The sequence below is a fragment of the Anser brachyrhynchus genome, assembly GCF_964034855.1.
Source record: "Anser brachyrhynchus genome assembly, chromosome: 4".
Classification (NCBI taxonomy): Eukaryota; Metazoa; Chordata; class Aves; order Anseriformes; family Anatidae; genus Anser; species Anser brachyrhynchus.
This window is the reverse complement of record NC_137698.1, coordinates 51,788,590-51,806,504: the sequence shown is the minus strand read 5'-3', so window position 1 is coordinate 51,806,504 and position 17,915 is coordinate 51,788,590. Positions and strand designations below refer to the sequence as shown.

Here is a 17,915-nt window from a genome sequence, read left to right as displayed (position 1 = left end):
GAGAACTGTCCCATTTATTTCTTCAGAGCCTAATTAATTGGAAGCCTTCTCAAAACAAAACAAACGACTCAGCAGCTGCACAGGAAGGAGTAGATCCCTTTGTCCACATGGCCACTCTTTCAAAAACACATTAATAGCTTTGTAAGGTGTTAACGTCCTGCTGCGAAAACTTGTTCTCCCAAATTAGCATCGCTCTTGGAGGTACCAGAGTGGCACCCGAGCTAGCTGCATCTTCACACGTCCCCTTGGCCCGGTCCAGCAGGCTGCTGTCCTATCTCCTGCCCCAGAGCTGGTGCTCTGCTTACTGGCCTCTCCCAGAGCCCTGCCCTCCCATTAGCTGCGGGTGCTCAGCATGCCCATTATCCCAGTCTCTTTCAAAATGTAACAGAATATGCCCCAAATCTTACTTTTGGTACAGATTTATAAAAACTTGATCAGTAAGCTTTCATCTCCTCTTCATTCCCAGTTTTAAATGAGAATGACAGACCAGCTGGCTTGCCCAAAGTCAGGATTTTAACAGCAACGTGCCTTGTTTCCAACCTGCAATTGTTTTCCCTTCTAAAACACAACTACATTTCTATAATAGGATTGAATACAGTATTAGTGAAATTATTTTCAATGGCTGATAGGAAAGTTCCCAGAGAAAAGCAATATATTGCAGGCGTTGGAGGTTAATGTCACCATAGGTTTCCTCTTACACTCTTTCCTTTTTCTATTCATAATTTAATGGAGTGGATTGAGGCTTACATGAAGTTATTCACTTTGCATGCATTACAGCTGAATTCTGTAAATTTATTGATTTTAGCAATCAGATATGTAACATTTTCTATTTCTCTCCGGGCTGTGGACTACAACGAAGCTGTGGTATCCCTAAGCACACAGCTACACTCCCTAATTTCTGGGTGAGGTAAGCCCTACTTTCCAGGTACACATGACTAGTAGGAAGCTGTGTATGTTCATTGGATTTTTTAGCCTTTTTGTAACATCTTTCTGCCAAATGGGAATGTATATCATTTACTAGGACAAGAAAATACTACAAAAAGTTTTAGCACTCTACAAACAATGCTTAATACTTTATAAAATCAACTATTTTTCCTCCTGGAGATTTCTTCCTCTTGTATTCCAGACAAAGATAATGGAAGCAACTGATTACCTCAAATCTTTCCCTATTTTTTTTAATAGGTGACTTTTTTAATAATAATAGGTGATTTTTTTTAATAGTTCAATGCATTCATCTTTCTCATCAAGAAAAACAAGTTCTTTAACCGGCTTGCATGGAATGTGTCATAGGAACAGTCGATATAGTTTAACTTATTAAATTGTACGCAATTACTACAAAATTAGCTTATCATCCCAAGCAGAAAGATCCTGAGAGTCTGGCCATAAAAGCACAGAAGGTTTTGTCCAGCTCGTCCTGTCTTCCTTTTGCATAAAACAAAATAATCAGAATGCATTTAAGTGGTCCTTTCTGCATCATGTGGTATAACTACTAACACTCTAAGCATCTGCTTTCCTGCAAAACTTCATCTGGGAACTGCCAAGCCACTTTTTTGTATCTCCTTGTCAATCCTTACGGAGCTGAAAAGTTTAGCTAGGTCTTCTAAACCACCCAATCTAAAATATTCCAGCATCTGTTTGATTTCACCCCACGAATGCACGTCCAGCCACCTGGAAGATTCAAACACACATGTAAGTCACAGCACAATGAAAGCCAGTTGGCCCCAGTTTTATCTAATTAACAGGGTACAGAATGTGTTGTGGGTCTTCCCTGTCCTTTTATAGCTGGTGCTGTTGGGGGAGTCAGTTACCTTACATTTTATGCTATTTTAAAATTTTGAAGTCATGCTTAAGAAATATTGCAACATCGCTATGATCTCGTTACAAAGGCTTGTTGCCCGGCTTCACGCTTGACTAGATTTGTTGGTCAAGCAACACAGGAGAAATTGTATTTTAACAAAATTAAATAATAGCCTTACCAAAACATACAGCCCTGTTACTTCCCAAACCAAGGAGCATTATGGGGAGCTTGACACTTGACAGGCTTAAAGAATTATTTGACCGTAAATCCCCCGAAGTACAGAAAAATGCTTTTAAACACCTTCTAAAGAACAGTTTGCCCATAAGCTGTGCTCATTTTTCTTTTGATATGCACCAATTTAGTGCTAATGCAGCTTAGATTCACAAAGGGCCCTTTTTCGTAACCGTACCACAGTAAGTCATGAACTTAGATTAACACAATTAGCTCATCAGAGTAGTGACTCTTGCAAAGTATGGAAATAAATTTAGGAAACCAAAAAAAAAAAAACCACACCTCAATTTTTCTATAACAGTAAATTTATTACAGCAAAGTAATAGGGAACCTGAACAAAGTTACATGTAAAGCAACGATTAAGTAGCAAAGCTGTCTTCACCCACCCAGTAGCCCCCAGGAGGTAACAGTGACCACAGGAACGACCTCTGAGAGTTTGCCTTTATCAAGGTGGCGAGCATTCAGTCTAACAGCTTGTTAAATCTGGAATATCTTTTGTTCGTTGTAACCAATTAATAGTTACTTTCTACTTCTACATTCTGTACTTCCTGCCTGCAGTCTTTTTGTGTTCAGGTAGTTCAAGAGGGAACACAAACTGTAGGCACAGCGTAGAACAAAAACCCACCAACCAAAACCACAGCAGACAGGCTTTACCGACTGACCGTGAAGCCAGCCTTTCAGAAGCTGTGCTTTTGGTTTTCAAGTCAACACCGTCACCGTGTTTGAGGAAGCGTCTGCTCTTGATTTGCTGAGATACAACATGAAATTTTGTATGTCCTGCTGTTTGTATACAGAACGTACCCTCAGGTTTCTTTCTCCACTGTACTGTTTCAGCACTAAGGCTAAACTGCATTGATGGGAGGAAAAAAAAAAAAGCACATGCTGAGAACAGAGAGGAGAAACTAAAAAGTACATTACGAGATTACGAGAAACTGTTTTTTACTATGGACAGAACAATGCTACGATTATGGAGCTACTTCAGGTAAGGTGATTTACACTAAACTAAAGGCATTATGTCTTTTCTGCAAAATAAAGACTTGAAAGAAGAGGCTGATCTGTAGAGTTTTTGTTATCTTCACCAGATCTGTAAATTGGACAAAAGACACATCATTTAAATCATTAAGCTGAGCAGCCCCTTATTTTCAACGAGAAATGTGCAGCTTCTTGGTGATTGCTCTGAGAATTCTGCAGAGTCCCTGAGGGTAATAGAAATTGCCCTTGGACTCAGCAGCATGAGCACAATTTTAACTGGGCGATCCTCTTAGGCAATGCCAAAGCTTGGGATGCGTGCTTAGCACGGTCACACAACAGAAATCCCAGGACCCATTTTCGTTGGGAAGAACACGGAAGCACCTGTGGCATCCTGCATTCTTCCCTTCATATAGCTACAAGACTCTTTTGTATTTGAGACAATTTGGAATTTGTTTAAAAGCTAATCGGTACTTACACACCAGAAGGTGTATAACACTTTCAGGAAGTCTGAAAAAGGGAAAAGGCTGAGAAAGTAAAGGTCTCTTGTATTTGGACTTTAGGTTCAGCAAGATCCAGCCCTGACAAACAATGGAGGCAAATCCCACCATAGCCATCAACGCTTAATTCTAGTACTCAGGTAGTAATTGTTCATCCTCAGTTAAATATGCTTTGGGGTCTTTATTTTAAATGGGTGAGAATATTGGCCTATGTAAGCAAACATTAATTTGAGAGAAAATCTGCAAAGGCACTTAACCAGCACAGTAGTGCAAGGGCATAAAGAAGCTCATGACTGCTAGTGGATTTCGGGTGTCATTCCACCACAGTTAGCTATGTCTGGCTCTCTCCCTTCTTTATGCTGGTACTAGCAAGTTACCCCTCAGAAAGGTTTTCTGGCTTTGTTTTTTTTTTTTTTTCTTCCCTATCCTCCAGGGCTTGATTTTTAGCTATAGCAGGAAGCCGATCTGGCTGGCCACACTGCTCCATGATCTCCACAAGAGATCTCCACAAGAGATGCACTGCCCGTTTTGGCAGCAATCCTATGAGGTGAGCCTGAGCCAAGGTGTCTTTTCTGACAGGTGCTGAGCCCTTGCAGCTCTTGACATAAAACGCTCAAGCAGCGGCAAGGTTGATGAAAATAGGGAATTTATTCTAATGGCTTCCTTTGTAACAATCCTTTCTGTTGAAACATCCATTAAAATCTCTGCTCCTGGGCAGGTAGGCAGGTTCTGCAAGGATACTCCTCCTTAAGGACTGTCTGCAGCAACGCACTTTAGAGCAAGAAAGGGACCATTATTGACATCCTTGTCCAAATTCCTATGTAATACAGGCCAAAGAGACTTAATCCAATCATTTCCACATCAGACTTCTGTTCTGAGCTACAGTTAGAGCCGTAAGAAACTCACATGGCAGGATTTCAAACAGGCCCTCTGCTCCCTCTCTTCCCTGCAGCCAAGCTATTTGCAAACACTTTCACACGTTCTCCTGCCTGTGAGAAATGTAGGCCAGATTACCACAAGCAGAACGTGTGAAAATGCTTTTAGAAAGCCCAGCTGCACGCCTGTTTTTCATGGACAAAGAGTGAAAGTGAATTTAAACACTCTCCTGCTTTCCAGCCTGTAATCCCTCCTTTTTCTCAAAGGGGCCTTTCCCCTTTCTGGGGAGAAAACATCACATGGGTCAACTCCCCCACCATGCCGTGTGGTTGTTCTTTCATTCCTCACCCCTCTATCTTCCCAGGATAGCACTGCTTTTGTAGTGCCCTCACCAAGGCTCTGGCAAAACCATAGTACTGGATGTGGGGGAAAAAATAAAAAAATAATAAAAAATAAACAAATCCACCCACAAACATGTCTGCTTTTAGAATCTCAGTATCTCAATGTATTTTAAAATATCAACGTTAGCCATAATTATTTGATTCTTTAGTTAAAAGTTAGAAATAGAAAGGAGTTACATTTGTTTTCATATAAGTAGTCAATCCATATTATTTCCAGTTAGGTAAATATGCAGCACTCTTATTAAGACAGTTACAGAAAAATGAGAAATTCTTCAGAAATGAGGTGTTTAAAATTAAAGTGAAAGGTATGTAAAGCAAAAAAATATCTATAATTAGAAAAAGACTAACCACGGATAGATAATATTTCCTTGGATAATGCACAGCATGAAAAACAAACTCAGCATGGAAAATAAAATGAAAACTTATTTTAAATGTCAAGGATGCCTACCTGGGATTAAGGTGCTGAAGGAATTGAGCCTTCTTTCTCCTTTGATTTCAGTTTTGCTTCACATTCTTTGCAAGGGTGATGGCAATGCCTACAATATTGAAAGCAAATAAAGCATTCGAGAATTTGGCTGGATTTCTTCTAATACAACCATATAGCATAGTGATAAATGTTCTTGAAGAAGTAATCTTGCCTGTGTTCTCCAATTGCTGTAATTGCTTTAATTCACATAAACTGAAGAAGATTACATCTACATGTCTCAACCAATACCACCCCCTTAATTATTATTCTTAACTACTATTTCCAGCAATCACCAAAATTTAACAGGAATGTCTAAGCAGGAGAAGATGGCCCTTGCCCTTGCACCTAGCAATAGTGACCAACCAGAGTTAGGAGCAAAAGTTTTGTTATAGAAGAGTGACAAAGAGCCAGCTGGTGTATCACCATGTGAGAAAAGGAATAGCTTTGTTATGTGAGGGGAAAACGGCAGTAGAGACCCAGAGACATACTAACGATGAAGCTTCCCATTATCAGCAAGGCGTTTTCACAGGCATAAAGCTCGCATTGGGGTCTGTGGGAAAGATGTGAAAGGACAGATGAGAGTGATTTTGTGGACAGGATTTTTGGAAGTGTGTTTTATGTGTGAAAGATGCATACGAGAAACCATATTGGGAATGAAAAGTAGTACTGGCAGCTGAAGGAGGAGGTTAGAAGGAAAGTCAAAGTGCGATTTGACAGGGAAGAGTACTTTACATCAAGTTCAGAAAACAATGCCTAGAGCATGGAGCTGACAGGTGGCAAGCATTGACATCCATGACACAGGGTTGCAAGGAGGAAAAAATGCCTCTGCAGTCGGTGCTCTTCGTGATTTGACATGACAGTGTACGTTCAGACAAAGCCAAGGAAGTCGAAATGTGTGTTAAGGTTGAAATTGTTGTTAAGGTATGAGCACAGTGTAAAAAGAAATAACCTGCAGTACAGTTGGCCTCATATATGATACCAAGGAGGACTCAAAGGCCCAAGTGATATCAGAGAAGATTGTCTGACACTTTGTGAGGAACAACGTTAAGTGAAAAGAGAACTGGTAACTGTTGTACCATCACATTTCAAAAGTACAATAATTTGATCTAAATTAAGGATTTCCCAGTAACAGATAATACATTGAGTGTAATTTTCATTTGCTGAAGAATATTTAGTAGCTCCTAATACTGTCACATGTAGTCTAAGAACATAAGAGAAGTAGTACCTCATGACCTGACTACAGAATTTACATTCATAGTTTTGCTGCATCATCTTTACTATTTTTAGGCTATTTTGATCTAGGAATAATGATTTAAATAAACACAAACCTTTTTTTTTTTGGACCATAACCAATTTTCTGGAACTTTTTTTGGCATTCTCCTATGTATGACATCTTTCCTATGCCAAAGCCCAAGACACCAGCAACTATAGAAACAGATAACAAAACATTAATGCAAGAGTTTACATCAAGAGTCTGCATGTGGCTACAGTTTAATCCTATGATGAAGTGTATGTAGCATGTTTTCTCCAAGAATGTTACAAGCGTATATAAAGTTATACAGGGATTATTTCAAAATAATAGAATATTATTTTTAGAATAAAAATATTACTTCAACATTCTCAATTTTCCATTGAGCTTCTGCTGAAAAAGGAATCAACTTCATTTATTGCCATTTAAAAGTCACATTACTGTACAGTCTCTGAACTTTTTTTATTTTGTCAACACAGTTATAAACTAGACAGTTAGGATATATCAAATGAACATATGAAAAGGAGATATTATTTTCTATAGCAGAGTACAGTGTTTCCTTGATATTGTAAACTATGTGATCTGCTAAGCACGGGTGATCAAGAAGGCTAACATTATATATTTATAAAACAAAGGTGATGTGAGTTTTTACCAAATTGAGAGGATAGATTAAGTAAATATAAGCTACCACTGAATATGTCTACATTACAAAAATCTTATTTCATATATATTTATTTTTAAACTCAACAGAATTATGATTTCCCAAATCACTCTGGTAACATCTCACGATTTCCAAAAAGGAAGAGTTTGAAAAGAGATTTGGAGAGATGCATCTGGGGTCTGCACATTGCCTGTAAATAATCTTTCCTTTATTTTAGAATTAGGTCCAACTTACTTGCCATCTTAGGTAATGCTCCAAGTTTTGGGTTTGCTGACAAAATGCCTACAATAGAAGAAAATAGTCAGAATGCATATTTACTCGAGGAACACCAGCACTCAAAATCAAAGGTGGTATTTTTCATACAAGCTTTTGCATTTCTGAAGGTGAAGAATGTACAAAGACCTTAAAAATCCACTTAGATTTAGGAACACCAGGACATTTTCCATTCCACTAGTTCTTAGTGCACCTGTTTTGGTGCAGTCCTAAATCATAGGAGGAAAAAAAGTTATCTGTAATTTGCAGGACTCATTTCAGGCAGTGGTTTGGAGCATAAATCGATATGAAAGCAGCATGGCTCCCAATGGCGACACCTGCAGCACCGCAGGAGGAGATGATGGCTTGTGTTTCAGCACAAACCAACCTTACATTTAATAGTGATCTCAGATCTCTTACTTAGGGTCCTGCTCCTTGTGCTGAGAGAAACAGTCCCAAACTCTTCTGCAATAGTCTCCTGACGGTATTGATCAGACTAGGGTAAACTGTACCACAGATATCTAGCTGTCTTCTCTGGAGGGGGGAGATCCTACTGACAAACTGGCTTTTAAGAGAATACAGCGTGATGAACAAGTAATAAGACTAAATGATTGTTTTTAGGTTTTCCCACCAAAATCCAGCTCTCCCCAGTTAGCACCAGGAACTGGAACCAGTATGCCTCTGACCTCGTGTGTCTGGCACGGGAGCGCCATGCTGTGGAGGGGAGCTCCACGCAGCAAGATTGCCATGGCAAAGAGAAGGGAAGCAAACATGGGTTTCGCTGTTACGTGCCTTCAGACAGTACTAATGAGGCTCTGAAGGAAGCTCTAGCTTCTTCTAGAGCCAATGTGCTGCAGTCGCCTGAGAGCAGCAATTAGGCAGAGGAGCATTCAGCCTGGAATGAGCCTTGAAATGTCCAGGTACAATGGAGAAAAACTGCGAAGACGATCCAGTGCCAGAGCATGCTAGCTACTGTGACAACCCCGCGCCCTTCCCACCGCTGCTCACCCTTTTCAGCAACATGTATGCAGTCCCTTGCCTTCCCTCACACACTTACCCTTGCCCTTTCCCTCCCCATCTGCCTACAAGCTCATAGGTCAAGGATGCATCAGGCAATCCGTATTAGCCCCTTGTGGTCTAGCACAACTTCCAGGTTCCCCACTCTTGTCCTCCTGATGATCTCAGAATAGAATGAGTTGAGGCAGGAAGCATGGCCCTAGTGGCTGGATAAAAGCAAGGGACTTGCAGCCACAGACAGTGAGAAAAGGCTGAGCCATTTCCACCTCCTCCATTTGCTCCTTCACCTGTCCCTTGGAGCCCCTGGATTCTTGTCTCCTTCTTCCTTCAGGCCCTGTGATTTCTCTCTCCTCCCATCTGCTGTTGCTGTAACCAGCTGCTGACGCAGGCTGAAGGACTAGATTATTTTCTCCTGTGGGATACCACTGTCACAGCAATCTTCAGGGTGGATGCCCTTTGCCCGAAACACTATCCTCGATCTTGTTATTAGTCCTGATCCCCAGAAGGGGAACTCAAGGTGCAATGCGTAGAAGCAGGCTCACTCACCACATAAACAGAATACAATTTTCTTTTGTGTTGGCCTGCAGATTGCAAGCCACCCCTATAAAGAACCCTCTGTCTCCTCACTTTGGCAGCATTCCTTGTCCCTTTGCACCAAAGCTGTATTCATATTGGTATGTGGTCACTGTAAAATGACTGCCAGTGTTATTCAAATAAACAGAGTTACAGCACCAGCTTCTGATGCCCCTGCTCAGGTTGTACAATATTCTGCCCCACAAGCAGCCCCAGAGAAGTCTCTACCCGAGTACACGTGATCATGGTGACAGAATCTAGCCACCACCAGTCTTTTAAGTCATGAATTCTCTTTTCAGTTCATGTTCTTTCAAAAGAATGAATGCGGCAATGCATACACAATGAACAAATCGTTATAACGACGGTGATGAGTGAGAAGAATATTGATCTTGAAAACCAGCAAGCTTTGGGGAAATTTGTATTTCAGTTGGAATTCCAGAGTCTCAACTTCGTAACTTAGGCCCATCGTGTATTTTTTTCTACTTACCTTTCGAGACTAGTCCCTGGGTGACAAGCATGCTCCCAAGAGACAAAGGAAGAGCTGTAAAAATAAAAAGAAGGAACGTATCTGGGATCAGCCAAAAATTGTTACTTATTTGTTAAATATATAACTTTAACATGTTAAATCCATGTTTTATATTATTATAATTTTGAATATATTACTTATCTTCTAAAAATTAATACAGTGTGCTATCTTAATTCTCTATAACACCTGCTTGTTCACATTACTGTCTCTTCAAAGCAAGGATGTGCTCACGCATTGCCAGACCTTAGGCATGCTGTGACATCCGGAGCTAACACATTACATGTATGTACTAAATATTAGCTTCTGTAATCTCAGTAACTCCCCTCAATACTGCAACACAAGTAATGGCAGCAGCTCCAGTTAAATGCTGAAATACTTTTCAATGTTCTTACAGAAAATGTATAATCTAGTTACAAACTGACGTGGTGAGCTCAAAAGGCACTAAAACACCAAATATTTAATCTTTTAGATGTCCTAGCACCTAAAGAATTTCACAGACCCAAGCCACGTAGCCATGTCTCCCTTTCACTCAAATGCACACATAAGTACGCAAAAAAAGTTAAAAAAGCCTAATGTTGTTTTAATTACTGACTTCATGAGTAATGCCAGCTCTATGATTGTTAAAGTTCATATTAGAAAAGAGTTTAATTCAGCCACCTTTACCTACAATTATTACACAAATAATCTAATAATTTTATACTGAAGTATTCCTCAGCTTAGACTACGGTGGCAGAGTTAACCCCCAATAATATTCAATTTTAAAAACAATGCACTGCAATAAATGGCACAGCATTTTGCAGCCAATTCTGCACAGCTAAATCAAGAAATCATTATCGGTGTGTTAAGAAAAAGTTTGGATCACTCACCTCTGTACCAGAAACTTTCCTTTCTGCATTCTTTACGGATCTTTGCAATCTCTCCATCACTGTGAACTTGTGAGATGGGACAATAGAACATGGGCTGAAAGGATAAACCTGAGTTAGCTTACTGAATTTAACCTCACAGGAAGAAAAAAATAAATCCATTAAAGAAGACAAATAATTTAATGCATGAATAAAATACCATGCAAAACCCATCCAAACAAGCCAAACGCCTTGTTTTCTTGATAGCAGTGAGATTTAATACTTTACAACCTGATACAGTCACGGAAAGAACTACACAGGTTAAAACCGCTCATCCTGTTGACCTATACTTTCCTAAAATAGCTCAGTGCTACTTACCCCAGAAGTATGTTGCTTTATTTCTGTTGGCCATTCTATTCTCATGAGCTAAAACAGCTTTCCGAGAAAGAACTTACAGGAAGTAAAGTCAGCGTGGCAGTTTCTAAAAACGAAGTTCTGCCCAGTTCTGAAGTCAGTTCAAGTTCAGCAAGAGCAGATTTTGCAGGTATTCTGAACAGGACCAAAACGAGCTCTGTCAGATTCCCCTGACTAGCCTGACTTTCTCTCTGAGCAGATTAAACATATTCTTGACATTAACTGAAGTCAACTACACTGGCTTCACCTTCATAATAATTAGCTTGGCAACAGGTTTGGTTTTAGTTTAATGGATGGCTCTTTTTCCCCCTTTTAGTGTAACTGAAGAAAAAGTGACAGTATTCTCTCTTTCATTCTACTGTCCTGAGTACTGAGATGTGATTATCAGCAGATTATTTTTCTTTCTTTAAGAGATGACTTGGTTATCACTGTTAGCACTTACGGTATCGTTACTGGACATCTGAAACATACAGGACAGTCCTTACTCCAAAATTCTTGCTCCAGGATCTCTGTAGCCATTACCATGAGCTAAAATTAGCTGAAATGTTAGCATTTTTCTGTAAGACCACACCACCTACAAATGTACTTATTACTGAAAGCAAAAGAACTTATGTTTCATAGAACAAGTGGTAGCTTGGGAAAAAGAATACATTGGGCTACTACAGGATACTAACTCATTTTATGCCCAACTAGCTCATAATTTTGTACACATAACAACAAAATGCATTTACGAGCTGCAGCCACCCATTTCACATGTTAGCTAATTAATAATCTTGGTCCTTTTTCAAGCACTGCTCCCACCAAAGTTAACAGCAGTGCTGCTTGCATAAACCCCAGAGAACTGACTTCAAATTGATTTCACAGCAAGGTCACAGCAAATACAATAAAATCCAAACAGGCTAAGTGAAAGATAAGGTAATGAGTGCCAGAGCCTTGAGATCAGCAACAAGCTTTGCAACCTTTCTGCCCCAATACACACCCTGCCAGGGTGTTAGGGCTCAAAGTCAGCTCTCATATGGCAGGGTTGTACAGCACTGAATTAGATTTCTGTGAAAACAGGTAAGCTGGGAGAAAGAGCTTCTAGAAGCTGTGCCCCAGGTCTCCGCCTCTTGCCTCAGGAACTGCATTTAAGGTCAGGCCCTCGCCTTAACTGTGCTGTAGGTATGCCTGTACCTGGCTGTTTGCCATGAGGATTTTACCTTGCCCTGCTAACTCGACTTCCTGCTTTACCCTCAGACCTGCCTTATTCCTATGGACGTGCCCAGCAATCATCCAGCAATCAATTAGGGTTGTCTGGTTAATATCACTGGATCTACTGTGCTCCTCTTCTTTGGATACTGTGGGATTGTACTCCTTGCACACAAGGTCACAACCCCTGCCTGCCTTGCTGTCACTTGTGGCTCCCAGGTCACCTTCCCTCACACAGCAGCCCACTTCTGTCGCTCTCTGACGGTGACTGATTATCAGCAAGGTCAGACCACATTTAAATTCCTTTTGGGTAACTACATGCTTATGGTAAAATCTGAACCCCCATGGGTAGCTGACTTCTCCAGCTGAGGGGATCTCTCAGCTTCTGTAAAGCAGTAGGGCAAGTTCTTGCTCTGAATATATACACGCACACATGCACACACACCTCGACACGGGGACAGATTATACTGAATGAATACTCAGACACCAAGGCTCTAACAGTTTGTAACTAATGTAATTCATGTAGCATAAATTAAAGACCACTACCAGGGGCTTAAGACTCAGAAATGCCTCGCCTTCTGACCAGTGAATGAGGAGGTAGAACACACAGCCCCTTCTTCTCTTCATTGGCTCAAGGTAAAAGATTTCTGTTTCTCTCTTCAGTAAGAATGAACAAAGCAAACTCCCACTTATTCCCTAGCAATAGCATCAAGAAGAAAAGGGAGAAAAGGCAGCTTACCCATCCAACTTGCACAGGTGGAGACGTCTGGTTTTCCTCTTTGGTAGTTTCAGCAGACATTGTCTTTCTCCTTGTCCTTTGCTGCTAACCTTAGTCAGCAGAAATGATGTGTTTTATACCTGGCTCTCTCTCTTTCTCCTAGGTGCAAAGATCAGAAGCCAAAGTATCATATTAACAGCACAAATACAGTGTTTACCTAGAGACAGTAATGTCCAAGTTAAAAGGAATACAACTCTATTTTCTCACAGCAGATTGCATCCAGTCACCCAATTATATACAGTTTACAGCACAGTAACAGTATATTAGCAATATAAAGTTACAGGCAGCCTAATTCAAACAGGAAAGTCATTAAGTACAATTATATTCTGAAACATCACGTAGCACAGCACTCTCAATCATAAAGAAATGAGAACAAATATGAGTAAGCCACCCAAAACCTTTCTAATGTTGATCGTATTGTAGATAAAAAATTTAGCATCTTTAGTGTGCTGTCAAAAATCCCTGTACAGGTTCTACCCTCATTTTCTGAAATAAAGTTTTGATTCCACACACCTGTGATGCAAGCCTATCACAAACCACACCTGAATTTCCAACAAACACAATCCGTTTGCAGATGAAAATTTAAAAAAATAAATAAATAAGAAGAACAAATATAAGCCATCTTCCATGTCTTAAACTTATGCTACTAGGGAAAAGCAAGAAGGAATCCCATTTATTTCTAGAGTAATTCAAACATCAAAACTGTGGTTTTTAACCTAGCGTCTACCTGCATGGTCTGTCACTTTCTTTGTCATCAGAGATAGCACGGCTGCTTTTCAGAAAGTACCTTGTGGCACTGAGCAAGGCTGAAGTGACCGGGAAGGACAGAGTTAAATAGGAAGCATATGCAACAATTTAATAACCTGAATGGTTTTTGGCATTCAAAATATTACTGTATAAACCATTTCCTGTGCTTATTTTTGGGTCAGTTACACAGCTGTAAAGTTCATGTAGTGTCTGCTTCATGCACATCAGACATTCAGACAGCAATGCTTTTTTAAGTGATGAAGCAGAAGCAACGTGACCTTCTCTCACCTTGGTAAAAAGTCTCATTTAAGCCTTGTACTCACGCAAATCTGCAAAACTGGTGACTTCTTTCACTGCTCAGCTTTGCTTTATTCTCAGCCACTCTCAAAAAATGACAACGACCCTTGTGTCTGAAAAAAATTAAGCTTGAAAATCCACATATTGTTGGGAAAACCACCAGCCCTTCACTGTCTGCCTCACCCTGACTAAAAGCAATTTAATTTTCTGTCAGTCTCTTGTCACTCAATGTAAAAAAGGAGATCAAAGATGCAAAAAATGCATAAAACTTTAAAGTGATTTACTTCAATTAAAGACACGACATGTTCATATTCTTATCTGCTCAAGAAGCCTTTCTGTGCAGACGGTTGCGTAAAAAGCTTGACTGGAAAATATTAATGACTGATGAGGTTTCTAACTGCTGCAACAGATGTAAGTGCAACATCTTCATAAAGACAAAATTGCTGAGAATAAATAATATATAGTAAAAAATAATACAAAAAAATATATATATCAGAAAAGTTCAGTTGGAAGAGACCTACAAAGATCTTCAAGTCCAACTGCCTGTCCACTTCAGGGCTAACCAAAAGTTAAAGCATATCATTGAGAGCATTATTCAAATCCCTTTTGAACACCAAATGGCTTGCAGCCTGCCATTAACCTCATACGTTTTCTTCAGAATACATTTCTTCAGAATTATAAGTTATTAGACAACACTTCCTCTTCAACATAATGATGAATCCCCCCCAATAGGTAGCCCTTTGAGCAGCTTCCTGGTTACCTCTCCCGCTTGGAATGAAAGCTGAAAGCTGTAATGGCAAGAATGTGGCAAAAGGAGAGAGTCCAGGTCATCAAAGTATTATTAAACTGAACTACTAATACCAGTACTCAGCGCACATGCTGCCTCCTACCGGAGGAACTTAGAAATGTTCCAGTATTTGAGGGCATTGTCTTGGAAAGACAACCTCCATTCTCCAAAATAAATTTATTTGCACTGAACTGTTGAACAAACACAAGTTTTTTGCACATTTTTACCGTAACACTATTGCCGTTTTCTCAACCTAACTATGCAATTGTTAAGGTATGAATGAACTGTATATACTCAACTGCCTTGTGAAGAAATCCCCAACTATGCATTTTTTATTTAACTGAAATGCCTATATAACACATGAATCAATCAATGTGGTTTGTAAGGATCCAGTATTCAAAAAACTTTTTCCTGTTTTATGAGAAATGTTCTGAATTGTTTATTAATTTACAGATGAAAAGGGTACTAAAAGACTCCTGAAAGATCCCTCAATTTTGATTCTTTTAACTGGTTGATAAAGAAGGAGCATGCAGGAAGATAGCTGAGTTCTTCTGGTTTGGGTTGTGGGAGTTGCCATCCTCATCTCCTTTGTTTTCAGTAAGTCGCCTTCCAGACAGGAATTGTGGCTGCGCAATTTCTAAGATTACCCAAGGAAGAAGGTGGGAAGCAAAAATTGCACGTGTTAACTGCTCCATGAGGTTGACTGTGATCTATAGTAGAGACACAAAGCGTTCACCTGGGGCAGGTGCCACTGAAGTAAAGCAATCTCTGTGACACCTAGCTACCACCTCAGAGACCCCTTTTAGGACTGAGCATCCACTGAGGAAAAAGGGGAAAGGAGGAAAAGGGGTGTGATGTCTCAAACCTATCCTCTCAACAGTACTTTATTTTAAACCCAGGCCTCCGTGTCGAAGGAGAGCCAGCAGAGCAGCTGTTGAGAAACTGTTAAGAAGGAGAAGCACTGGCAAAACGAGGCCCTGGCTGGCGGCAGCCTCTCCCTCCAGCCTGGGCCCTGGGGGGCTTTCCCTGGCTCCCTTCCCTTCCCTTCCCTTCCCTTCCCTTCCCTTCCCTTCCCTTCCCTTCCCTTCCCTTCCCTTCCCTTCCCTTCCCTTCCCTTCCCTTCCCTTCCCTTCCCTTCCCGAGGGCAGGCCCCGGCCCGCTGCCCGGCCTCCACCGCCATCTTCCGGCCGCGGCCGCCGGGGCCCTCGTTGCAGAGGATGCGACAGGTTCCCCCCTTCGGCCATTTCAGAGCGACCAGCGTTGCTTATCCGCTTTGGTTTGAACGCTATGATTAGGCAAGTCGATAGATTTTTATTTTGCACTTTAATAAAATCTGTCCTGTTTCTTTATTTTACAGTGAGACAGTCGTTTTCAGTAGAGTAGCCTAAATGACGACACAACGCTTTAGTGCTTATCGTGAAATTAATAGCTTGTGAGATCAACATTACACTGCCCTCTCTTGCATGACCTCAGCGTCTATATTTCATAATAAACATGACAGGTAAGTCACAGTTTACTTTCTTAGGTCCAAAAAGGCTTTCAGCTTCCAGAAATCCTGGCTATTTGAAGCCCCTTTCCCCGGAGTATTAGCTCACTCTTACCAGCCAAGCCAGATCATTGCTGCTGCAAAATGTCCTCTTTGTGTGGGGCTTTGGCAAGAGTTATGTACTAAAACAGCTCTTATAAATCCTATTCTTATATGTTAAAACCTACATCTCCTATGATCTAAGAGGTATCCTTTAAACCACACATAAAAAATAAAAAATATACTGCCTATATCCTATTGTGAAAAACAATATTATAAAAGCAAATCCCATGTGGCTTGAGTTCCTAAAAAACAATTATTTCTTAGCTGGTTCAGCTTAAGCTGGTCATAAAATGAAAGAACAGTGGAATAATTTCCTTGTGGGACATATATGTTCCTGGGAATAGCATTTGCTTGGATTCTTGTACCTTCTTGTGCAAAAGTGCCCATTAAAAATCAGGTTAGAATTCTTGTTAGTTTGAACTTGGAAGACAAGAGTTGATTGTCATGATTGAATATGTCTCTCAAACACTATTTCTCCTTAAGATTTACCAGAATGTACCTCAGAGCTATGAAAATGGACAGAACTTGATAGATAGAAACCAATAAATGCAGGTGCTTCAGATTAACAAACACAAACCAAAAGAGAGATCCTTGACTCTCCCAGGAAAACAAAACAAAACATCTTTATTTATAAAGCTTTTTAAAAAGGCATCAGAAATAACCAATAATGAGTTCAGTGCTTGGCTGCGGAATTTTCTATTGTCAGACTACAAGGATGTCAAGGAGCTGAGGCTTCACAAGGTAGGATAAGATGTACAGGACTTGTGGCTGCTTCTCCGAAGAACCTTTTAGAAAACACTGCAGGTTTGCCAGGATCGTGAAGTTCATCACATACACCAATGGCAAAGCTTTCCCAGTGTGCGTATTTAACATTAACACTCCACATATGCATACAGCAGATGAAAGAAGAGGAACTATTACAAAGCATGATAAAAACGGTTTGTTTGTCTATTAGAGAAACACAAAGACTGTTAATTGCTTGAAAAAAATCCCCAAGAAACAAAGACCTGAAGTAATGCAAGCACAGTGTGGTTAAAAAAAGTATATCAGTAATAAAAGCATTTAGAGCATGGAAAACCACATAAGAATTACACTGTCGGGCATTGTTCTCATGCTAATGGAAATAGGAGTTCAGGGTGAATGAAAAGACTTCAAAAGTCACAGCAGGGAACAGTCAACATACTTCTGAGTAAAACATTAAACTCTGTCCTCACTATGCACAAGAAATCTTGTAATATTATTTTTAAGCCCTGGCTTATCTGATTCTTGGATATACTTGTTTCTATTTTACATGCAGTCTGGCTTATCTTTTAATAGAGATGAATGGCTGACAATTATCAGATGTTCAAGGTTTAGGATTTTCACTTTTCAGAGTGAAGAAGGCAGTGAAATGACCACAGGGTTTTGTCTTCTCTAAAGCTGTATAGCTGTATGCATACTTCCTCTTCTACAGCAAAGTCCTGCAACGCTGGCAGATTCAATGAGGTTATAGGTGCTCAAATCCTGTAATCGGACTTGATTGTACCTGACATTTCTAATACATACTACAGTGAACGAAGACCCATTCTACTGAGTACAGTACTGGAATGACTCTGGGGCAATGTTAGCGTATGTCCCATTTTACTGAAAAAGGTCTCTAGTGAGTCTCAGTATTTATTAGTCCTGTTTTTACGGCTAATTTACAAGAGGTGAGGTTATGCTTCAGAACAGGTGTAATAAATGAACAGTATTTTGTTGGGGCCAACTTACTGTAAC

The 17,915-nt window shown here is 40.2% G+C and overlaps 2 protein-coding genes across 8 annotated transcripts in view; one reads left to right on the top strand and one right to left on the bottom strand.

Moving 5' to 3' along the window:
* Window positions 1-510: 510 nt before the first annotated feature.
* On the bottom strand, window positions 511-14,571 carry LOC308194252 (OCIA domain-containing protein 2-like). 6 transcript variants are annotated; one of them, XM_080589930.1, is made up of 9 exons: window positions 14,546-14,571; window positions 13,812-13,898; window positions 12,703-12,840; window positions 10,386-10,479; window positions 9,481-9,534; window positions 7,386-7,433; window positions 6,570-6,666; window positions 5,224-5,311; window positions 2,317-3,113 (listed from the first exon to the last, which is right to left on the bottom strand). In XM_080589930.1, exons 3-8 carry the CDS (start codon window positions 12,760-12,762, stop codon window positions 5,230-5,232), a joined length of 435 nt encoding a protein of 144 aa, XP_080446056.1. In that variant the 5' UTR covers window positions 12,763-12,840; window positions 13,812-13,898; window positions 14,546-14,571; the 3' UTR covers window positions 2,317-3,113; window positions 5,224-5,229. The 6 variants fall into 6 exon arrangements, with proteins under 6 accessions (XP_080446058.1, XP_080446056.1, XP_080446055.1 ...); XM_080589932.1 differs by lacking the exons at window positions 2,317-3,113; window positions 13,812-13,898; window positions 14,546-14,571 and adding exons at window positions 511-1,668; window positions 13,140-13,203; XM_080589929.1 differs by lacking the exons at window positions 13,812-13,898; window positions 14,546-14,571 and adding an exon at window positions 13,140-13,203.
* Window positions 14,572-15,847: 1,276 nt separating this feature from the next.
* CWH43 (cell wall biogenesis 43 C-terminal homolog) overlaps window positions 15,848-17,915 on the top strand; it is a 30,801-nt gene continuing 28,733 nt past the window's right edge. The window contains exon 1 of one of the 2 annotated variants that reach the window (XM_080589923.1): window positions 15,848-15,867. Coding sequence is in view for 1 of the 2 variants with exons in the window: in XM_080589921.1 (XP_080446047.1) it covers window positions 16,067-16,073 (7 nt within the window). In the remaining variant the exon portion in view is untranslated. Of the gene's footprint in view, window positions 15,868-15,922; window positions 16,074-17,915 lie in introns of those variants that run through there. The other variant, XM_080589921.1, reaches the window with a different exon arrangement.